The sequence below is a fragment of the Mus pahari genome, chromosome 14, assembly GCF_900095145.1.
Source record: "Mus pahari chromosome 14, PAHARI_EIJ_v1.1, whole genome shotgun sequence".
Classification (NCBI taxonomy): Eukaryota; Metazoa; Chordata; class Mammalia; order Rodentia; family Muridae; genus Mus; species Mus pahari.
In genome coordinates this window covers 75946707-75970174 of record NC_034603.1, presented here as the reverse complement: position 1 = coordinate 75970174, position 23468 = coordinate 75946707, and the positions used below count along the sequence as shown (strand labels likewise).

The window sequence follows — 23468 nt, the reverse complement described above, 5'->3', positions numbered from 1 at the left end:
TAGAGAAATTACCCAAGGAACTCAAGGGGTCTGCAACCCTATAGGTGAAACAACAATATGAACTAATCAGTACTCCAGAGCTCGTGTCTCTAGCTGCATATGTAGCAGAAGATGGCCTAGTCAGCCATCGTTGGGAAGAGCTGCCCCTTGGTCTTGCAAACTTTATATGCCCCATACAGGGGAATGCCAGGGCTAAGAAGTGGGAGTGGGTGGGCAGGGGAACAGGGTTGGGAGAGGGTATAGGGGACATTCGGGATAGCATTTGAAATGTAAATGAAGAAAATATCTAATAAAATAAGTTAAAAAAGAAAATAACCAATAAAAAAAGAAAATATCTAATAAAAATTGCTTAAATAAAAAATAAAATAAAATAAAATTCTAACCCTTAGGGACTTGAGGGATGGCTCAGTGTGTAAAGCATATGCCACATAGGCATGAAGACCTGAGTTTGGATCCCAGGGACTCAGTAAAACCTAGGTAGGAATGGTGTTGTTTGTAATCCAAGCAGGCAGGAAGTAGAAGACAGGAAATTCCTAGAGCAAACTAACTATTTAGACTAGATAGAGCATAGAGCTCTGGGTGTGATAAAAGATGCTACCTGAAAATATAAGAGCAATCTAGGAAAATACCAGACCACAACTTCTGGTTCCTAAATGCACTTACATGCATGTAAATATGCAGTTATACTCACATATTTGGCCCCACATGTAAGTACACACACATATACATGTACACACACACAAGCATCACACAATCCACACTTCACCATAAGTTAATACTGACTCATTGTTTCTGAGTTCTGTATCATTCCAAGTTGTCCTTGTGAATTTTTTCTTCCACAAATTCTTGTTAGGCTTGGAGGTACCATAGTAGCCCATTACAGCTGATAGACCCACAGGAAAAGGACAACTTTAAGTTCATCGTCTGGAGGATATAATATAGATTAGCCTGGGTGTTATTTGTCAATCAATTTATATAAATCTCAATATTGAATTTAAAATTTTTAATCAAAGGAACAAGTCAGGGAGAAGATCAAAGAAAGAAGAGAATTGAAATTAGAAATCCCTTTAAAGCTAAAATGAAAATGTCTTCATGAGTTAATATTAATCCTTTAATTATAAATTTCAAAGGTCTGAGTAGTTTCTATGACCTTAGCTTTGGGTAATTATGCCATATGAGGAATTTCTTAAATTTGAAAAAGATGTTAAATTGTTGCTCAGAATCTTTTAATGACTTTAGTCTGGCAGATTTCCAGAATAATCCTTCAGATATCATTTAAAATTACGGACTGGAAACCTAAGCTGGTAAATGCATGTCAAATTTATAAGAGCTTTTCATTTTGTATACTGTAGAAAATCATGACAATATATCTTAGAATATCAAAATGTTAAGTTTAAAACAATTATTTATAGGTGAGAACTTACAAAGGTCAAGACAGGTATACTAGACTGAATACAAATGAAAGCATTTGTGTATCATGTAACTAAAAGGCACGTACCAAGAATATTTGCCACAATAGTAAGATTTTTATCACTAAAAGTAGAAGGAGTTTATATATGTTCATAAAAAAAAATAGGGAAGAGAAGCTGCCAAAGAAGCACCAACGTGCAATTTTACAGAAAATGAAAAATATATTCCACAAATCTAATATAAATATTCAATCTGTTGACAATAACCACTTTTCACAAAAATGTAGAAAATTATAGGAAATATAAATAATGCTAAGGGCATATTAAGCAACAGAAAGTGCCCCACAGGGGAAATGAAGGGTAAGCTAAGCTTACTGAAATGCAACAGGTCTTCACGATTTTATGGAAATTTTAATTAAGGAGAAAGAAAAATTGGAAGTGTTAATAAAAATTTGTGGATATGCTAATATCTGTATTAAAAAATTGAAAGCTGAAATATCTCAAAGTTAAACAACACAATCAATTATGCCAGGTTCACAAATAAAAAACCATAAAATAAATTTTTGTTTTAAAGAATTCAAAAGGCAACTTTATATGCCCCAATACAGGGGAATGCCAGGGCCAATAAGTGTGAGTGGGTGGGTAGGGGAGCAGGCCGGTGAGAGGGGGTATAGAGAACTTTTGGGATAGCATTTGAAATGTAAATAAAGAAAATATCTAATAAAATAATAATAATAATAATAATAAAGAATTCAAAAGGAAAATAAAATATCTTTAGCATAATTTGTCGAACAAAAAGAGACAAAACCTCTTAGCGTGATCTCAGGCAGCTCATCTGGACTCTAATTTCCACAGATGTTAAGCTGCTCTCACTGGTTATAACCCATGAGGGTAGTGACAGGAGCTTCCCACAATTCTTTATTCTTCATATTTTCTAAACATCCTTTTAAAGATTTATTTATTTATTATATGTAAGTACACTGTAGCTGTCTTCAGACACTCCAGAAGAAGGAGTCAGATCTTGTTACGGGTGGTTGTGAGCCACCATGTGGTTGCTGGGATTTGAACTCTGGACCTTCGGAAGAGCAGTCGGGTGCTCTTACCCACTGAGCCATCTCACCAGCCCTAAACATCCTTTTAAAAAAGAATGGTTACTTTTAAGCAGCTCAATAGTTTCTTCTTAATGGACATGAAAGTCACTTACCATTGCTCTTTAACTATCCAAAGGGCCATACAGCATGGACTTTCTGGTAATTCTGCTTGAAAAGAATTTTAAAAGTGTAAACGCAGCAGCAGCTTTCACTTTGCAAATGTCAATCATGTATTCTCCTGGATTCTCAACTTCAAGGACTTGACCTTGTGGAAGTACTTCATGTTTTCCATAACTCAAGGCCACTGAAGAGATCATTTTGGTGGAAATCACTGCTGACAGGTAGGAAGGATCTGGACTCCGTATGTTCTAACCCTCACACTGTACTACTGTGAGGAGTCAGGCTTAGATGCAAGACTCTACTCAGATTGCTTATTATTCCAGTGTTATTGTCTTCTCCTTATACCTAAATTTACACTCAACTACAAGACCTTGATTCTGACTAGATTTTGAGCTGCTAGCAAATATTTGAACTTTCATGCATATGTTGTACACATGAAGTTGTGTTGGTATGTGCATACGAGTGGGGTCATGTCCATGTGCATGTGCTTAAGGCAGAGGAGAGCACTGGTGTCCTGACTTATCACTGTATTATTCCTCAGTGCCTTTCACTGACCCTAAGTCAGCAATTATAGTCTGGCAGTCTAGCCAGGGAGCCCAGCTCAGGCACGTTTCTCTCCTCTGCAGTGTTGAAGTTAGAGGTCTGAATAACTGTACCTGACTTTTCGGGAGAGGCTGAGGATCTGAGCTTAGGTCTCATGTTTGTGTAAGGGTCCTGACCACTGAAATATCTTCTGACACTATATTAACCTTTATAATCTACTGAGAAGAATTTAGCAACTTTGCAGAATGATTAGCAAGTAAACTTTAAGCTTATTAGTACTGATTTAAATTTTTATAGAAGAAATTAAAATGTTTATTATATTATAGAGGAATATCAAAATTATGTCTAAAGTATGCTTTATGTATAACTTATTTAAGTAATATGGAAGAAATTATTTCAGACACAAATGAATATTTGAATACAAAGTTAAATTTTGCCCTATTCAAAGTATCTATAATGGATTAAAATCAAATTTGGATGAGTTATAATTTATTTATACACACTGTCACACACTAAGGCTATACTGAAGTCTTTGATTCACTCCCATAACATTTAATGAATATCTTTTGTGAAAAGCACTACATTTGATCCTAAAGCTTTAAAAAGTAATGCTCCACAAGGCATGCTTTTCACTTAGGCCAGGCAAGTCTTCCAGTTGAAACTGCTAAATTTTTGTTTTTACTAGTTAAGTAAAACACTTCTCAGTATGAAATACAAATCATTCAGCATCAAGAGCCTCGCACTTGGATGTGACCACAGGCTTTGAGAGTACAGAGGCTGTCTGCACAGGTCCTGCACTCACCCCTTCTGCAGACCACTGACTTCTTTGCCCAGGATCCCCAGCACGCTAGAGAACCTCTTCAGTGCCTTTCCTCCACGTTGTTAAAACGACTGTCCTCACTTCAGTTTTCCTGTCTGACTCACATTCTCAGTCCATGTTAGGAACCCCATTCTTCCACACTCACACTTCTCCACTCTTCCTATGGATAAGAACGTCCCCTCAGTATTCCCATGCATCTTACTTCCATACTTCTTGAAACTCCTGACAGAAGGAGACTGTTTGATTCTGCATCATACATAATTTTCTACCTATAAGTTCCTTTTAAGTTTCATCATGGAATTTTTTTATCTTTATCAAAGCTCCTTCTGCTTCTCCTGTGAGTGGCAGGCATGTCTCTTGTCCCTCACACAATGTACACTAGTGCTGAGTGTCCAGCAGGAGCCAGGTTTCTCTAGCATCTATAGTACAGGACTGAACTGAACAAGGTTCTGTGCTCCTGGAACTTACACTCTGGCAGGTTAGATGGGATAGAGAATAAACAAGCAAGCACAAATGCAAGTGTGGTTATACCATGAAATGAGCTAGGAAGACATTATAAGAGGTGGTTAAAGTGAGTCAGCATATAAAGAATGTAGGGAAGGCCTCTCCAAGGAAGGCAGGAGGAGGAGGAGGCGGCTAGCTGTTACAGAACTGTACAACATTATGAGCAGAAGGACCTAGAAGCAGGAGAGAGTGCCATACTCCAGGAACAGGCAGGCATCTCATGCTTCTTCCCCTTGTAGCCAAGGTCTGAGGTTGGGTGGCCCTCAGCTGCATGTCCTGCTGTTGCCAGAGGGCTGGCCATCAGTCATCATTCGCCAGTCTCCAGCTTGGATTATCTCCAGTAGTCCCCTCTCCCCTGTTTCAAAATGCTCATGATATGCTCGGTGTAAAAAAGATACTCTGCTTTGACTCCTCCTGCTCTTTGAAACTCTAACTTCCTGATTTCAATGTCAGAGTTTCCTAGTCAACAGAGGGCTCCCTCATCTGCAAGGCCCCACTCAACTTTGGCAAATGTGGTTTGTATCTACACTATCATTTCAGCATGCTGTCCAATATCATCAGGGACTTCTCAGTTCCAAACCCAGTGACCTCTCCTCAACCCTCATTCTTTTTGACTTTCTGTCACATTCTTGACAGGCCTGCTTTCCAAAGATTCTTTTCCTGTATTTCATTAAAATAAATTCTGCACACAGTTCTTCTACCTTGATGACCCTTCTTTGACACTTACCTCCCAAACTCTGAAATGTTTGTGTCCCCCACCTGACTGTCTGTCTGCCTGCCTCTCCTTCCTTCTTCTTCCTCACCTTCTTATTAGCAGTCTCACTCCCAAGGTGGGAAGCCAGGCATTCTCTGTAGTTAACTCCTAGGTCTGTTTTCTCCATCCAAGGCTGCCTTTTGTTCAGGTGCCCAGAAATAGCCTTTCAACAGCAAGTGAACCCCACAGCTCACGCCCAGGCTCCCTCTCAATCCAGCATACTGCTAACTGAATTCATACGCTTGCCCACAGCCTGGAGACCTCTTCCATGTTTGTAAATGATAAAGGGCTAAGGTGCCTTTAATAAGACTCACATTGCCATCTCTGCAGTGACCCACAAGCATGCCCTTTCTGCTCTGTTGATACTCTTTGCTCCCTCATACTCACCTCTAACAAGCCCTCCAGAGTCTTCCCTGGGCTAGACCAGTTCCCTTTAACCCTTCTATCTTCGTCTATGCCATCAAAAGGTTGCTGACAGATGGATTCTCCCAATGACCCCCAGATCCTGACACTTCATTCCTTAGCATCTTCAGTGGCTTCCTGCCACTTAGTCCAGGTAGTAGAGGCCCGAGCTCCAGGAACCATAGTCTAGCCTTACCAATCTGCCTCCTGGGATCAGCCTGTATAGCATGGGCATGGTTTTGTTTTCTCCTGAATTTGTTTTTTCTGTGTCTTAGAACACCATGCTCATATATACTTGTCACGAGTTCCTCAGTTCATTCATGTCTAATTTAAATAGCATCAATTCTTATTAAATGTTCTTGATCTCAACAGAAACTAATTTCCTCTAATTTTGCATTTCCCTTTACAGTACTCGTATCCACACATCTGCATGTATTTCTGTCTTATTGTCTACTATCTCATAATCCTTTAAGATGATCATTTTTAGGATAATGTCCACAGCTCTTTTTACCTCAGTATGCTCTAAGTTACTCTCCAGCAACCTCTTGACAGTCTGCTGCCTCAGTGCTCAGCTGACTGTGTGAGGGCGCCAGCATTATGATCTGAACTGTTTTGATGGCAGGCTCATGGCAGGCTCACCAACCTCCCACATACCCATTCCCAAGGCACCTCAGCCTGACTGGATCCTGCAAGGCCTTGCCTCTTGCTCTCATGCTCTTCTTTTTAGCAAAGAGTGATTCCATCTGTCTACAGGCTTCACCATGACTGCCTCAGGCTTGCTGTCTTTGCTCTCTCACATATAAACTAACAGTAAATCCTGTCAGCTCTACCTTTCAAACATACCCTGGTCAACTCAAAAAAAAAAAAAAAAAAAAAAAAAGAAGAAGAAGAAAAAAAAAAAAAAAAAAAAAGAAGAAGAAGAAGAAGAACCAATACGGCTGCTGCTCTAATTCTCTCTGCAGGTCTGTTTGAATTACTGTAGTTCTTCATTGCTGGTCTTCCCCTTCCTCCTTTGCCCTCTTAGCTAGTGCATTATCTTCCTGGAGAGATCCCACTTCACACAGTGGTAAGTCAGATCACACCACTGCTCTGTTCAGGCACACAAGCCTCCTCAACTCATAGTCACAGCAAAACCATGGCAACCTCAGGACCTGGGCTGGGGCCCTGCGGCCTCCTTTCTGGATTCTTCTTGGCCACACTTGCAGTCACACCAGGGACCTCCCTGGTTCTCTGAGAAGCCAAGTGGACTTTCAGTCCTTTAGAGCACCCTTACTACTTAGTTGTGAGTTCAGAGCTATCCCGCTGAGGGCAAAGTATGTTCCAATCTGACTTCCATGTGAATTAGGGCACTAAGGCAATGGCCCAGGCTCACAGTCTGTGAGATCTGTGCAGTTCTGCCTAGAGTAACGGTGTGCAGTCTTTCGGGGCTCAACATTACTTGAAAAAGAAGAGGAAAGGGAAAGGAGAAGTAGAGTTGAGCAGAATCAGATGATTCTTAAATTACCCACTTCAAGTTTTATACAGCCTGGCATTAATAAAAGAGCTCAGGGAACAATTACAGCTGTTATGATTAACAGCAATTCACTTTTAGTACCTGATAAATATCTAAACTTTTAAAAAGAACATTCAAGATTGCAACTTGAATATAATCCAAGCCAAATGTGTAAATATTATATTGATATTTATTTATGAACTTATTTGTACTAAAATAATAACCTAGAAAAATACATCATCACTATGTAAGTGTTATTAAGAGAGACTATGAAGTCTAAAAACGACTATTAGACAAAAGTTTAGGGGAAATGTACAACTCATTCTAAGCCTAAGAAAATTCAGAGCTACAGCCAAAATATCCCTAGATTACATGGTATGTGACAGTGTACAAGACTGTCACTGTATTGAATTCCTATGAAAGGGGATAACGCAGAGAATCTCTCCATAAAAGTCAAAAGAAAGTTAAGCAGTTCCTTGTAGGATTTTAGCAGTGCCTAAGACACAGCACAAGATTTAAACTGCTCTTCTAAGCCTAAAGAGTGCACCCCCCGCCCACCACCTTTCAGAGATGAACACCAGAGCAGGTACAGTGGGCTTTAAATCTGCACTGTAGCTAAGCACAGCCTCCCAGACACTCCTCACCTTCTCCAGAGTCAGCTCCGTCTCAGCAGCGTGTGTCTTTTTCAGCTCCATTTTCACCCTCTCTGACTCAGCCTTCAGCTTCTTGACAGCAGTCTCATGGTCCTTAGCAGCTCTCTGCTTTTCTTCTTCCCGAAGAAGACCAAGTTCTACCAACTGCTGTTTCCGCTGAGAGTTCACATTAATTAGCTCTTCCCTCAGCTTATGAACCTGGGCCTCCATTTCAGCAATAACCTAGTATGGAGAAATGGGCAGAGATTAAAAATAGGGAAGTCACAAAGGAACAACTCCAAGGCCAACGAATGCACATGTTAACTGTCCACTGGTTCTTCATGTCCCCACCCAGGGTTTTGGTTGCTGTCTGTGTCCTTTAATCCTGCTCCCACCTAGAGCTAAATGCCATGTGGCAAATGAACATTTCCCCATAACCACCATCATACTGCCTAACTTTACCTGGTCACATTACAACTGTTGTGCTATTGTGAGTACTCCTCTGAAGCCTCTATAGTTTATAGTTTATAGTTTATAGCCTTTATAGTTCTATAAGCATTTAACTTCTTTCTGTTTGACTTGTGAATCATTCAGACGTATGCTTCTAAGTTTCATAAGGCAGCTGCAGTGAAGTACCATAGAGTAGATGGTTTAAAAGGACACTGATGTGAGGCTGGAGGGAGGCTCACTTTGCTGCTCATGCAGAGAATGCAGGTTTGCTTCCCAACATCAAGTTCTTAGAATTCATGTAATGTCCTCTCCTGGGCTTTTGTTTTTCTATCACTAATTTTGTTATGTCCTCTATTTGCTTGGTTTCTTTTGTATTCCTTCTTCCAATTTCTTATTTTGAATAGCTAACTAATTTTTATCCCTTCTTTCCTGATTTATACATTTGAAATTATATCCCATCTGTTAACTATAAATATATAATATTTTTATGATCATTTAGTTCTATAAGCATTTAACTTCTTTCTGTTTGACTTGTGAATCATTCAGACGTATGCTTCTAAGTTTCATAAGGCAGCTGCAGTGAAGTACCANAGAGTAGATGGTTTAAAAGGACACTGATGTGAGGCTGGAGGGAGGCTCACTTTGCTGCTCATGCAGAGAATGCAGGTTTGCTTCCCAACATCAAGTTCTTAGAATTCATGTAATGTCCTCTCCTGGGCTTTTGTTTTTCTATCACTAATTTTGTTATGTCCTCTATTTGCTTGGTTTCTTTTGTATTCCTTCTTCCAATTTCTTATTTTGAATAGCTAACTAATTTTTATCCCTTCTTTCCTGATTTATACATTTGAAATTATATCCCATCTGTTAACTATAAATATATAATATTTTTATGATCATTTAGTTCTATAAGCATTTAACTTCTTTCTGTTTGACTTGTGAATCATTCAGACGTATGCTTCTAAGTTTCATAAGGCAGCTGCAGCTTGTGGACGTTGTACATCGTGGTGCGCACTAGGCTCCGCACCACGATGTACNNCGTCATTCAGACGTATGCTTCTAAGTTTCATAAGGCAGCTGCAGTGAAGTACCACAGAGTAGATGGTTTAAAAGGACACTGATGTGAGGCTGGAGGGAGGCTCACTTTGCTGCTCATGCAGAGAATGCAGGTTTGCTTCCCAGCACCCACATGGCAGCAGCTTACAACCATTCATAACTCCAGCCAGAAGGGCATCCAATGTCCTTTTGTGGCCTCTGTGGACAGCAGGCCTGCACACAGTGTGCACACATATATGCAGGCAAAACTCATACATATAACATAAGTAAATCTTTAAAATATAAGAGAAATATATCCTCTCACAGTTCTGAGGACTATAAACCTCAAACCCAAGTGTTGTGTGAGCTGTGGTTGCTTCTGGGGCTCTCAAGAGCCCATCCCAGTCATATTCCTTCGATTCCGGTATCTGCTGTCTACAGCTGGTAGTCCCTAGTGTGTACACACAGCATTCCGGTCTCTTTCTCCACATTGCTGGGGCTTCTCTCTCTGGATGTTTCAGAAGGGCACTGATCACATTAGGGTCAGGGATATAGACTCTATTAGGGATATATACTGTATTATATCTTCTACTTCTAAGAATTGAGATTGTTTAATGAAAAGCTATGTTGTCAAATATTTTAATTCTTCGTGAAAGAAGGCTAAGAAATTGGTCTAAAATTTCTACATGTTGAGTGCTTCATTCTATGAATGTCCATTATATTAAATACTTATGTTGAAGTCTAAAACCTATTGATAAAATTAAGTGTAAGCTATCAGCTAATAATGCACATTGAAATCTCTCACTGTACTGACAGATTTGCCTGTTTCTCTATGTGAGGTTCCATTGACATATTTTGAGGTGATAAGGGCCATATCTTGTTCACTGGGGTTTTGTTATCAAAGTGATGCTCATGTGCTTTTATTAAATTGTCGTCTTTCTCACCTCCAGCAGGAGTCAGTCATAAAGCCACCTGCGCCTGGGGTTCACACTGGGGTTCACAGCAGGAGCAGCAGAAGAGGGTAGAGGGCAGAGTGATTGCTATACTTTATTTTTTTACTTTAAAGCTTTCTGCAACTTCAACTTTTAGACATATTATAAACAGCACGTTGAGTTTTAATTCTCTCTTAAACTCTTACCAATATCTTTAAATGGGACATTTAGTTTAATTAGTTTACATATAACTAAGCATTTGCCTTATTTTGTATTTTTGTGCCAGTTATACTCTATTTTTGTACATTTTACACTTTCTCCATTTTGTCTTTGTCTAAATCAATCCATTGTTTTCCTCCATCACCTTCCCTGGCCTCTCTCACCTTGAAGTCATGTGCCGCATTCCCTGTCTGTCCTGCTAGTAGGAAGAGGCCTGGTCCCTCACTTCTCTGCCCTCACATAACCAGCACCCTGTTGACCTCCATGGCATGTTTTAAGTTCTTTCAAAAAGGTTCATTCCCAACTCTTGCAGCATTTACTGGTCTGAAAGCCTCTTTCTGGGTGGGGTTGAAAGGGGGCTGCTAGTCCTTTGGAGGGACTTTGATTCATCTCTGCCTGCTTCCCAGGTCTGCTCTTCATCTCCAGTGCCCATTGGGTTATTTTTCCTTAAGTGTCCACATGCCTTGTGACTTTGAGTAGACTTGTTATTGTCTAAATCTCTGTGGAATCTTTGACAAATACTGCAAGTATTTCAGTGAACTTGGCTCTTTTCTCTCTTCCATGCTATAGAGAACCTAGTGTACCATCCATCTCAGAATACTGCCTATCCAACTTCACTTAGCTTTTCTGTTCTTCTGTCTCTCTTAAAACCTTTCATATTCCTCATGTGTCAGTCACCTTAGGAGAACTGGCTTGTATCTCTGAATTTTTCAGTGGTAGATAGACACTGTTTAAAACTAAATATAATCAACTTTTTTCTTTTCTGGACAGGGTATCATCTAGTCTAGACTAAACTTGAACTCATTATGTATCCTAGGCTGGCCCTGAACTCCTAATCTTCCTGCCTCTGCCTGCTAAGAGCTTGTATCACAGACAAGGTCTAACACACTTGGCTTAAGATGTCGGATTTCTGTTTCTGTTTTACTGATATCCAACCCAGCTATAAACTATGGGCATGGTCCTTTCGTGTACCAAATTTATGCGTGTTGATGGTCTAAGTGATTCCCTACCCAAAGGGCCCAGACTCTCATGACTGTTCCATTCCTGTGTCTCATGAGAGTAGGAAAACCCCAAAACCAATACCCTCCCCCCAAATTACCCCATTTAAAAAATACTTTCACAGTGAAGCTTCCTTTCATCCTTTGCTTATAGATTCTGTTTTCATTCAGTGTTTGCTCTCTGACTATCCTAATGTAACAGTGTATGGATACAAAAAAAAATGCCTTTTTTAAAAAGTATGCAGCATTTTTAGTGCTTTTCAGAATGAAAGTTGACCAGGGGACCTGGCTTGCCACTGCACCAGATGAACACTGGTTCAAGCCCCTGTAGCGAGCGGCCTGTGTTATGTCTGTTCTTCTGCCCCACTGACCCACACGCGTGTTTCTGCGCTGTTCCTAGGCTGTTTCTGTTACTCTGGCTCCACAATGTACCTTGAAATCAAGCAGAGTGAAAGTTGTAGTTTCTTTTATTTTTGTCTAGTAGTGCTGTGGCTGCCCCATCTTTTGTGGTTCCAAATAAATTTTAAAATGGAAAAGGAGAATATGATCAAAGAATACTATACATGTATATTATGAAAGTAAAATAATAAAGAGAAAATTACATAAAACATAAAGGTAAACGTAAACATTTAATTTCTACTACTAGCCATAAATGCAACATTTCTCAAATTAGTAACTTTTATTTATGACATCATAGTTAAAATAAGCATTACAAAATTCAGTATTCCTCTGACTAGAAAACCCAAAAGCAAAATCAGCACAAAATATTATTACCACACTAAGAAAAAGCAGAAAGCTAGGGATAGCAAGATGGCTTGGCGGATAAAGTGCTTGTTGCACAGGCCTGAGGTTCTGAGTTAATTCCCAGAATCCATGTAGCACAAAGAGTTCATCAACACCTAAACTGTCTTCTGACCCCACATGCAGATTGTAGCATAGGTGTGCTCAAATATATACACCACTCAGAGACCGAAAATTAAAAAATGGAGGAAGAGGAGGAGGAGGAAGAAAAAAGCAGAAGCAGCAGAAGAACAAGCAGCAGCAGCAGCAGCAGCAGCAGCAGCAGCAGCAGCAGCAGCAGCAGCAGCAGCAGCAGCAGCTCTGTAAAAGCCAGAGACAGGAAAGGACTACTACAAACCAGGATCTTCTGGATGTGACCTGGCCATGATGTGTGTGCACGCATAGCAGCTCTGCTTTCTTGAACAAGATCTGAACAAGATCAGGCAATCAACATTCCGTCACAGAAGCTTAAGTGCTTTGGTAGTTGTTGGCTGCTGGGGAAGGGAGGTTTAGTTTTCTTCATGGACATGGCTCCTGGTAGGTTGCCTGGCCTCCAATGGCTGGCTCTATACCCAAGTGCACATGTGCAGGACTAACTGAGATCAGTTTGCTATTAAAAGAAAAGATGAGGACATGGAATTGGGAAGGGGTTGTGGAGAAGGGTCTGAGAGGAATTGGAGGGACGGAATGAGGTGGGTGGGATATGATCAAATATATATGTGTGTGTGTGCACACGCATGAGAGAGAGAGAGAGAGAGAGAGAGAGAGAGAGAGAGAGAGAGAGAGAAAGTTCCAGAGACTTGGTATGTGAGAGGCTTCCAGGACTCAATGTGGGTGACCTTAGCTGAAATGCCCAATAGTGGGGAAATGGAACCTGGAGAGACCATCTCCAGTAGAAGAGACAGGGCCCCAGTAGAAAGATGGAGACACCAACCCACCTTCAAAATTTTTGACCCAGAATTTTGACCCAGAAATGCAAGGACAAATGGAGCAGAGACTGAAGGAATGGCTAACTATTGACTGATCCAACTTGGGATCCATCCCATTGGCGGTCACCAAACCCTGACACTATTACTGATGCTATGTTGTTTTAGCAGACAGGAGTCTAGCATAGCTGTCCTCTGAGAGCTTCTACCAGCAGCTGACCAAGATAGATACAGATAATTACCACCAACCATTGGTCTGAGATCAGGGACCCCTATAGATGGGTTAGGAGAAGGATTGAGGGAACTGAAGGGGATGGCAACCCCATAGGAAGATCAACAGTGTCAACTAACTGGAGCCATAGGAGGTCCCAGAGTCTAGGCCACCATTCAAAGACCATATTTGGGCTGGTCTGAGGCCCCTGGCACATAGGTAGCAGAGGACTGCCTTGTCTGGCCTCAGTGGGAGAGGATGTGCCTAATCCTGAAGAGACTTGATGCCTCAGGGAATGGGGGTGGGGGGCTAGGGGGTGGGGGTGGGGCACTCTCTCAGAGGCCAAGGGGAAGGAAAGGGGATGAAGAACTCTGGGAGGGCGACTTGGAAGGGAGGCAACATTTGGGATATAAATAAATAAAATAATTAATTAAAACATATCTACAAAGAAGTATTTGTAATCAAAATAACTATATCCATTTTTGTTAACAAAAATGTTATATTCATTGTTTTTCTTATTTGAAACTTTAGTATTTCTACAGATTAAATGACAATTGCTGGTTTTGAGTATTTAGATTGCACAGATTATTCGCCCGCTAAAGCCTTTGTGGTAACTCCCTGACAGATACTAACAGACCACTCTCCCATTGATTTTGTGCTTCATCATCACTAACTGGCCTACTGGCCCTGCTCCTTGCTCACCCCAGTACAGGTGGCAACACAAAGGACATTGTAACAACACAAATGGTCATTTAATTAGATGTGAAGAGATGAGAACTCTAAGACTGGACAAACAGAAAAACTAGACATACTTCTAAACAAGAAAGAGTTTAAAAAGCTCCCCCTCGCCAGGTAACCCAGCAGAACTGTCTGTCCTGCCTGATCAAAGCCGTGGCTAGAGCTCCAGGACAGGAACTGTCAAAGTGACAGAACAAACCCTGAGAAGCCTCCAAGCGCAGTGAAGGCTGTCCTAACATAAAAGCCATGGTGTGAGAAAGAAGGGGTTCACCCTGGGAAGAAGACAGGAGGAAGCTGATGTGAGCCCTTTGAGCAACTGTCTCTCCCTTCTATTGCCAGAAAACAATCTACTCTTATCATTTGTCTCAATGACAAACATTGATAAGCACATAATACATTTGTGAACAAATTATAAAGATAATTTGCTTTAGGGTGTGTCTTAGGGTCTCTATGCCTGCACAAACATCATGACCAAGAAGCAAGTTGGGGAGGAAAGGGTTTATTCAGCTTACACTTCCACACTGCTGTTCATCACCAAAGGATGCAGGCCTGGAACTCAAGCAGGGCAGGAGGCAGGAGTTGATGCAGAGGCCATGGAGGGATGTTCTTTACTGGCTTGCTTCCCCTAGCTTGCTCAGCCTGCTCTCTTATAGAACCAAGACTACCAGCCCAGAGATAGCACCACCCACAAGCTTCCCCAACGGAAGCTCCTTTCTCTGTGATAACTCCAGCCTGTGTCAAGTTGACACAAAATTAGCCAGTGCAGGGTACATTACCAAAGTTATTTGCACAAAAAAAATAGAATAACTTTCCCCTCAAATTGCTCTAGAGAAGTGTCTAATCTACTTCCGGTGTGACCTACAGTTGCATGTGCTCTGTTCACCCCACAGGTTCTTGGCGTGCTGCATTGAATCATGTATGTTCTATTAGCTGACTAGGTATGTGATGCTGAATTAGAGAATGGTGTATTTAATTGCTGGCAATATGGATACGCACAGTAGTTTAAGTTTAATTGTGTTTTTTAAATGGTAAATTGGTCCTGAAAATGTACCAACTAATTGTAGAAAATATGAAATGGTAAGAGAGACGTTAAGGGTGAGGGTGTCCTTTATGTCTCAGCATGTGTTGATAACGAGACTGATTTGAGCACCAAGATCAATGGAAAACAGTTGCTTTTGTGTTTCCTAAAATTTCATCTATGTGACTGACATAAGAGAACTGATTACTGAAAATTTCATAGCCAGGGGATGGGGAGATGACTCAAAGGTTAAAAGCACTGGTGGAGAACCCAGGTTTGCTTCTCAGCACCAACATGGCAGTTCACAACTCCCTGTACCTCAGTACAGGGGATCTGATACCATCTTCTGGCTTTCACAGACCCATATAAGGCACACACACATACAATTAGAAAATACAAATAATTAAAAAATTTTCACAGGTTACTAAAGGCTGTGTCTATAATAGAAATATCCCAAGAACAACTGTTTTCAACTTGACTTTCAATCAGTAGTTAAAAACATACCAACAGTTTCTTTAGAAAGCTAGTGAATCTCAAAACCACTTGGAATCTCACAAGTTCTGGCAACAGAAAGGCAAGGTTCAAACACTCTAGAGATAATTATGAATTGCCAGAATCACTGTCAAACTAGTCACAAATAACATTTATCAATATACTTCATAAAAATATAATGTAACTTAGTTGAGGACATGCTGTTAACTAATTGGATTATTCTCCAAGTTGAAAAATTATTTTCATACCTTCCTGGTATAAAGGCATACCGACAACATCCTGATATGTGAAGCTAAATTTGCAATTTGTGTAATCTTTACAAAAGCTCATGAACAAGCATTAAAAAGCCTAAATCTTGCAATGACATTCTTTAGAATTATGTGTAGTTTACTATTTTAATATATATGTCTCATGTGAAATCAATCATGATAGGAGACTTCAAGAGAAAAGGTTTCCTAAAGAATTTTGAGAAGAAAATACAATCTACGCACATACCATAAGAGATAAGAAATACTGTGAAAGTTCTAATGGTGAAGCAGTAACTTGTCCTGAACAGCTGCAGATGCACATTAAGGGATAAAGACATGCTGTCTGGAGGTAGGGTTGACACAGGACCTGACATATATGGAAAGGCTGAAGGGTATGAAAGAAACAGGACACCAAACTGAAGAGGAATGAATAAATACTGAAAAATGAGTGTAGATATTAAAGAATCTAGAACTCTATAGTATGATTTAATATACTCAAGAGAGACAGGAAGGTCCACAGAGTTGAGTAGAATAGATGGGGATAATTTTAGAAGTAGAATTATAAGGGCTAAATGGATGCTGAAGGAAAAAAAAAAAAACAAAAAACAAAAAACAAAGAGGGGTACCAACTTCAGACAATTTCACGAGTTAGGTATTCCCAAAGTCTCTCAAAATGTAAAACAACTAAATCTTGCATGAGTCTTTTTGGCTGTTTCTTTGTTCACAGAAATAATTAAAACATGCAAAGGGTGGGGGAGGGCACACAAAACAAACTATGAACAGGCTGATGTTGTAAGCAGGGAAAGGGACAAGGGACACAGGAAGGAAAGACACAGTGGACAGCATGGCACATCAGCTGTGGCTCCGGAGCAAGCACCAGGTGTGGAGCACACAGCTACCCTGGAGGGCACCAGACTACCTGGAACTGCCAAGGTGGCTAGGAGCAAGTATGGGGAGTTGTTATTCTCAGCTGAAGCAAATACCAATTCCCCTTTGAAGAAAAGCCTGGAAAGCTATTCAACAAAAACTTTTTAAACTCATGGTTCTTGAACAATTAAATATACATTAAAAAGAACCAAGCTACAATCATCACATCTTTCATAAAAATTAGATATAAATGGACCGTGGACATAAAGGTAAAACCCAAACCCTCAGAACAGAAGAGCTAGTGTACTGATCAATGAACACTGCTTTCACCACAAAGCCCTAACACACACACACACACACACACACACACACACACACACACACACACCCGTGCTCAAGTGTACCAAAGAGGAAAAAAATAGGAGGAAGTGTATCAGGCCTTGATAACTTGTTATTAGATACATCAGCATAACCCATGAAATAAAAATGATACAAGGAACAATCTTTAAAATGTAAATGGCTACATTGGAAAAGATGTGTTAAAAGCTTGACAAGATAATCCACAGTGCAAAGCAGAGGACACAGAAATGGAATGGAACTACTGGGAGAAAGGTCATACCCCACAGCCTCAGGGAACGCTCATCCCGATCATACTTAGATGTATTTATGAGGTTAAAGTATTGGCATCACAAAAATTGGTAGCATCGGAGTGTTGTCCTCTACTACACTGCAACTGAATTAGCTGCTGACCAGGGGCCAAATTATGGGAGCAAAAGGAAGATACTTCCCCATACACATTAGAATTAAAAGCACTCACTTTAACTAAGGGTTCAGGATAAAATTAAACGGGAACGTAAAGCAGCTCGAACTGATCTGTGGAAGGATTCTGGTCCGGTTTACACTGGTACTATTTTAGATAGGAATGAAAGGGGTGGGTTCAGCAGGTCAGAGGGGAGTGGAAAGTATTTTACTATATCTATTTTTGTAGCTTACACATTCTGATTGATGTTACTTATTTCCTAACCCAAATGAATCCATAACATTTAAGTAAGATGTTTATAAATGACTCATAATTATAAAGTTCCCTATTAAATCTTAGAGGATGAAACTCAAACCAGGAAAATGAGTCTTGATGTGTTATTTATTTGAAACGCTAATTATTAATGATATAGCAAAGTAGATTAACAAGTTAATTAAGGAGAACAAGTTTTGGTAATATTAACAAAGGAAACGAAAGGAAGGCATGAACAGGCAATGGTAGAGGCCAAAATAAAGCCCCGTCTCCTATAAGAGTACACACTCATAACAGAGATGACAAACAAGGACATGATGTAGATTCATCTGAGTTGGAAGGTTATAAAATAATATGCCAATAATTGGAGAATTGAGATGAATTGTACACATTTTTTGCAACATACAAAATATCACAATTAAAAACTGAAAGCTAAGCAAATTTAACTAAATTAAAAAGTAAAATAGCACCTACAAATCTTTTCACAAAGAAAATACTGAGTTCATATATTTCATAGGTTGAGTTTTAAAATGTTTGAAGGATCATATCATTCTACTCACAAAACAGAGAAAGGCAAAGCTATTCACAAATTAATTTAAATGTCAGTACAATATTAATAAAAGATGGCGGGGCAGGAGGAGAAATACAATTACCAAGCAAACTCACTTATGAATACAGGAATAAAATTATCTTAAAACAAATTACAGGAAACCTAGCTTACTACTCTATAAAAATAAAACATAATCACCAAGTCTAGAGAAGGCAAACACAGTCTGACACAACAGGTTAGAGCTGTCAGCTGGGTGCACATTCCTTTAATCCCAGTACTCAGGAGACAGATGCAGGGGAAGCTCTGTGAGTTTGAGGCCAGCCTGACCTACAAGGCAAGTACAAGACAGCCAGAGACACTCAGAGAGATCCTGTCTTGAAAAACAAAAACAAATATACAAATTTGAATTGTCAATAATTTAAATGAAAAGAAAAATGCTTGCACTACAAAAACACATCAAAACTGACAAAAAGCAAACCAAACCAAACCAACCAACCAAACAAAAAAGTCCAAAACAACAACAAAAACCAAAAAATCACCAGACAACATGAATCACCCTGCAAGCTTTCAGAGACTTGTCATTCAGGAACTCAATCTATGAAACTTGCTAACCTCAGTTTAAAAGCCTGATCATTGCTGCACCCATAAGTGCACAGGTCATTATTTGTCCACAATATTCTTAGCAAACTGAATTCAATAATATAACATTCTTAAACGTGGATGGAGGCTCAACAGATGGCTCAGTTGGTACAGTGCTTACTGGGTAAGTATACACCCTGAGTTCTGATCCTAAGAGCCCACATGAAAAGGGCCACACAGTAGTATGCATCTGTAATCTGAGTTCTGGGGAAGCAGGGCTTCCTGGAGGTAGCTGGCCAGCCTGTCTTGCTGAACTGGTGAGCTCTGAGTCTCAGAAAACAATTGAAGAGAGATTGAGAAAAACATTTGATCTGAACCTTAACGTGTACGTACAGAGGCACATATGTGCACCCATATCTACGAACACACACACACACACACACACACACACACACACACACACACACACACACACAGTTGAAATCTCAAAAGTAACCTAAAGTATAATTTACTCTATTAATTCAATTCGTTAACGAAAGCAACATGAACTACTTCTGAACACACAGAAAAGCACCTGATACAACTCACCGACTTTCCCTGGTTATATTATTTCAATGAAAAAAATACTTAAAAAAGTTCACTAACAGAAATTCTTAGCCAAGTAGATACTGGAAAGAATGTTCTCAACCAGGTAATAGGTATTTATTCAAATTAGCAAATTTCATTCAATGATTTTATGTGTGTGCAGCTTTGAAACAGTCTTTAAAATCAAGAAGGAGCATTATGCAGAGATGGCTCAGTGATAAAGAACACAAATTAGGATATGGAGAGAAATATGCTCAGAGAGTTATACAGTTCATGGAAATGGCTTTAGTAATCCAGTATAGTGAAAACTTAAATTCAATAAAAATCCTTAGAAGTAAGTATATGAAAAGACTTACAGACATCTAAAAGTATAAGCCCCCATGAAAGCTATTGAGGAAGAGCTGAATACCTGTGGGCTAAGACCACAGCGAGGCAAGCCCACCAGTCCTTCCCTGATGATCTACAGCACTAACACGAGACCAACTAAACATAGAAAAGCCTCTGAGATGGTGACAAGACACTTGTGAGCAGGAAGCTGGAAGATCACGACTTTGAGGCCAGTCTGAGTTATTGAAGAAGATACTGTCTCAAAAAGGCAGAGACCCTGGGTGTGGTGGCACATAACTAAAATCTCAGCATTTAGGCAGCTGAAGTTCAAGGAGAGTCTGTTCAATTTGCTTTCAACCTGCTGTCCAAACCTCCTTTCAAAGCCTGGAGCTAGAACAGTGGCTAGAATGCCTGCCGGGGCCTGCAGGTCTGAAGTTCCATCTCCAGCCCCTGCACCCAAAACAAGAAAACCAAGACACAGCTAAGGGTCTGATCTTACCTACTGCACCTGCGGCCTTAGCAGGGCTATAGCAATGACAGCAGGAATGACTGACTGACAGGGCAGAGCCCAGAGCCTACAATCTGCTGACACTGGGCAGAACTAGCAGTCGAGTGGGAGAGGTCTGGAAAGCTGCTCCAGAAATGTGCTGAGGAAAAGGTTCTCCATGCAGGAAAAAACAAAAAAAATCAAAAAACAAACAAACAAACAAACAAAAAACAAATAAGCAAACAACCCCCCCTCCCCAGGTCCTATCTTATAAGGGACAAAAGTCAGTTCTCTCAAATCTTTACTAACCACACATCTGGCAGAGGATTAATATCTAAAATACAGAAAGAACTCAGAAAACTAAATAATGAGGATTGAACAACTGAAATCAATAAATGGATGAATGAAGAAGGTAGCCAGTTCCCAAAAGATGAAGCAAAATTAGCCTGTAAGTGATGAAAACGCTCAGTCTTTCCAGACATCAGAGAAATGAAATGCAAACCCCACTGAGAGTCCATGTCACAAATGTGTGCTGATAAGTATGTGGGCAGAAGGGAATTCTTACAGACGTGCTGGCAGGCATGTAGATCGGCCCAGCACTATGGAAGTCAGCAGGAGGATCTCAGAACACTAACGTGTACCTACCTCACATCTCAGCTATACCTTTTGGGTCTTATCCAAAGTAGTCCAAGCCAACACACTGCAGAGTATTTGCATATCAACATTTATTGCAGAATTACTTATAAGAGCAAAGCTGCAGAATCTACTTAGTCACTGGCAAACAGCAAAACGGATAAATACAAAGTAGTATATCTACACAATGATATTTCACTCAAAGAATGAAGTCATATCAGTGGCAAGAAAATGGATGCAACCAGAGACCATCTTGTTAAATGAATTAGGTCAATTTCAGACAGCATTAGATCCTGGATTTTACATAAATACAGAAAACTGTGTGCTTATAGGATGTGAAAGTAGAATCAGAACTGTCCATGGGAACAGAACAGCCACAGCCTCTCTCTGAACCCCAGGTTTGCTTTCCATAGTTTCATGGTCAAGCAAGGTCTAACGATAGGAACTAGGTCAACTTAGCAATTAAAAAATCAATTCTGCTTGGGAGGCAGAGGCAGGTAGATTTCTGAGTCCAAGGCCAGCCTGGTTTACAGAGTGAGTTCCAGGACAGCCAGGGCTACACAGAGAAACCCTGTTTCGAAAAACAAAACAACAACAACAAAAAATCCATTCTGTTATGAAGATAGACAATTGGTTTGTAATGCACACTGCTGATGAGGAGTGTGGCCCAGCCAGAGAACATAGAGGATTAAAGAGAGGCAGGAAAACAGTGCAAAAACAACTTATGGAGATTCACTCTAGAATAGTGTGATGGAGAAGAGGTCACAGAAGCACGCATCTTAGTTCCATATAAGTCTAGGTCTTTCCAGACCTTTGACATTTAGGTAATCCAAAGCTCTCTGGTGGGCTAAGCCAGTCACTGGTTTGTGCACTTGTCCCTCCAAACACAGTGAAGACACTGAATCCCACTGTAAGGAGCTGGACTGTCTTCATGAGTGGCCTGAAGAACCATCTCTGAGGACTGGGGTTGGACCAAGAGCAGTCCATGCTTTCGCTTTCCTCCTCACTGGGAATTCATCTCAGTGAAGAGGCAGAGGGCTCACACCATTGGCTTTGCCCACTTGATATTCTTTGACTGCTTAGGATTAGTACATGGTTAAAATCTGCAAGTAGTACAGTGTGACAGCAGATAGCAGGGGGTCGCGGATCATTGTAAATGCTTCTTCCAGCCTTCTGAGCGCACGCACCTATGTTTCTTACATAAACGATGGAGAACAGATCAGAGATAGTCCTAAGGGCTTCAGGGATGAAATCTTATGGATGAACTACGATTTGGAAAAGTGGTCAGCTTTACTGTAGCGACCTTGTGTTTAAAGAGCCTTTGGGGGGTTTATTTCTATATTGTCTCCTTTCATGTGTTTGGCCCTTTCATGTTACCTCATACAGAGAAGACTAGAACAGTGGTTCTGTATGGGTCACGTATGAACCACACAGTTAGCTGACGCCAAGCAGTAAGTACACTACACCATGGAGGGCAAGCCACTGTGTGTGCACCTAATGCAGTTTTACGCTCTGTTTGAACAGAAAGAGTTCATAAAATAACTAAAGGTAAGTATTAACATAAACACCACTGTAAAAGAATGCATGTATAGGTGCAGAGGCTTTGGGTTAAGTTTTGATGAACAGACATATAACCTATATGTCCTTTAGAAACAAAATGCTTGCCATTGTTATTAATTTTTAATTGTTATAGATATTCATAACATTCCCCACTTCCCTTTATTTTACTTTAGACCTCCGAACAGTAAGAATTTATTATATAACAGCATACCTTGACTAGTATATATTTCCCATCTTAATATATGTTTCAGTTTGTATTATTTACAAGTGAAAATGTTGGGAAGTGTCCTTTATCACTGCATCAGGCAGGCGAGAAGGAAGGACAAGGATGACATGGAACTGCTTCTTAGACAACCTCATGAACAAAACCCCTATAACCAGGATTAGAAACACAGATATGTATTATGTCTATGTACCTCACTTGTTATTAGTTTATGCTATTTATCATTATTACTAGCATAATACTAAAACCAAAATATAGATAATACATACTATTTATATTATATAGTTGCTTAATGATTATTCTTTATATCAAGATTATTAGTAAGCTAAAACTTTATACTCGTATTCATCCAGAACATTTCCTCCATTAAATAAAATACAAAATATACTTTTTGTAATTCTATTAAACACACAAGATTGATGTTTTGAAAGTAGAAATTCAGACCTCAAAGGACAGCCACATATACATTTAACAAAAGGAGTTATACTAAATGTTTGAAAAGTATAGCAACAAAAGAATATTTTGGATAGATTTATCATGTCAACTTGTATCACAAAGAATAAATTTATATCATATATTGAACTATATATTATATAGTTATTGTTATTTAAAACTCAATTTAAGTGATCATTCAAAATAAAAAGCATGATTTTGCTACATAGTCATAACCTACCACATTAAAATATAATTTTTCAAACTAATGTATTTAAATCTTTGAAATTATTACAATGCATTTTGATATTACTCTCTTCCTAAATTTTTACGAAATATTTCCCTTCCTTAATAGCCACCAAACTCCATATTTTGTCTGTCTAAAAAAAAAAAAAAAAAAAA

The 23468-nt window shown here is 39.7% G+C and overlaps 1 protein-coding gene across 1 annotated transcript in view; it reads right to left on the bottom strand.

Moving 5' to 3' along the window:
• Cep112 (centrosomal protein 112) overlaps positions 1-23468 on the bottom strand; it is a 412705-nt gene that overhangs the window by 174558 nt on the left and 214679 nt on the right. The window contains exon 21 of the mRNA XM_029545985.1: positions 7780-8010. Coding sequence (XP_029401845.1) covers positions 7780-8010 — 231 coding nt within the window. The remainder of the gene's footprint in view (positions 1-7779; positions 8011-23468) is intronic.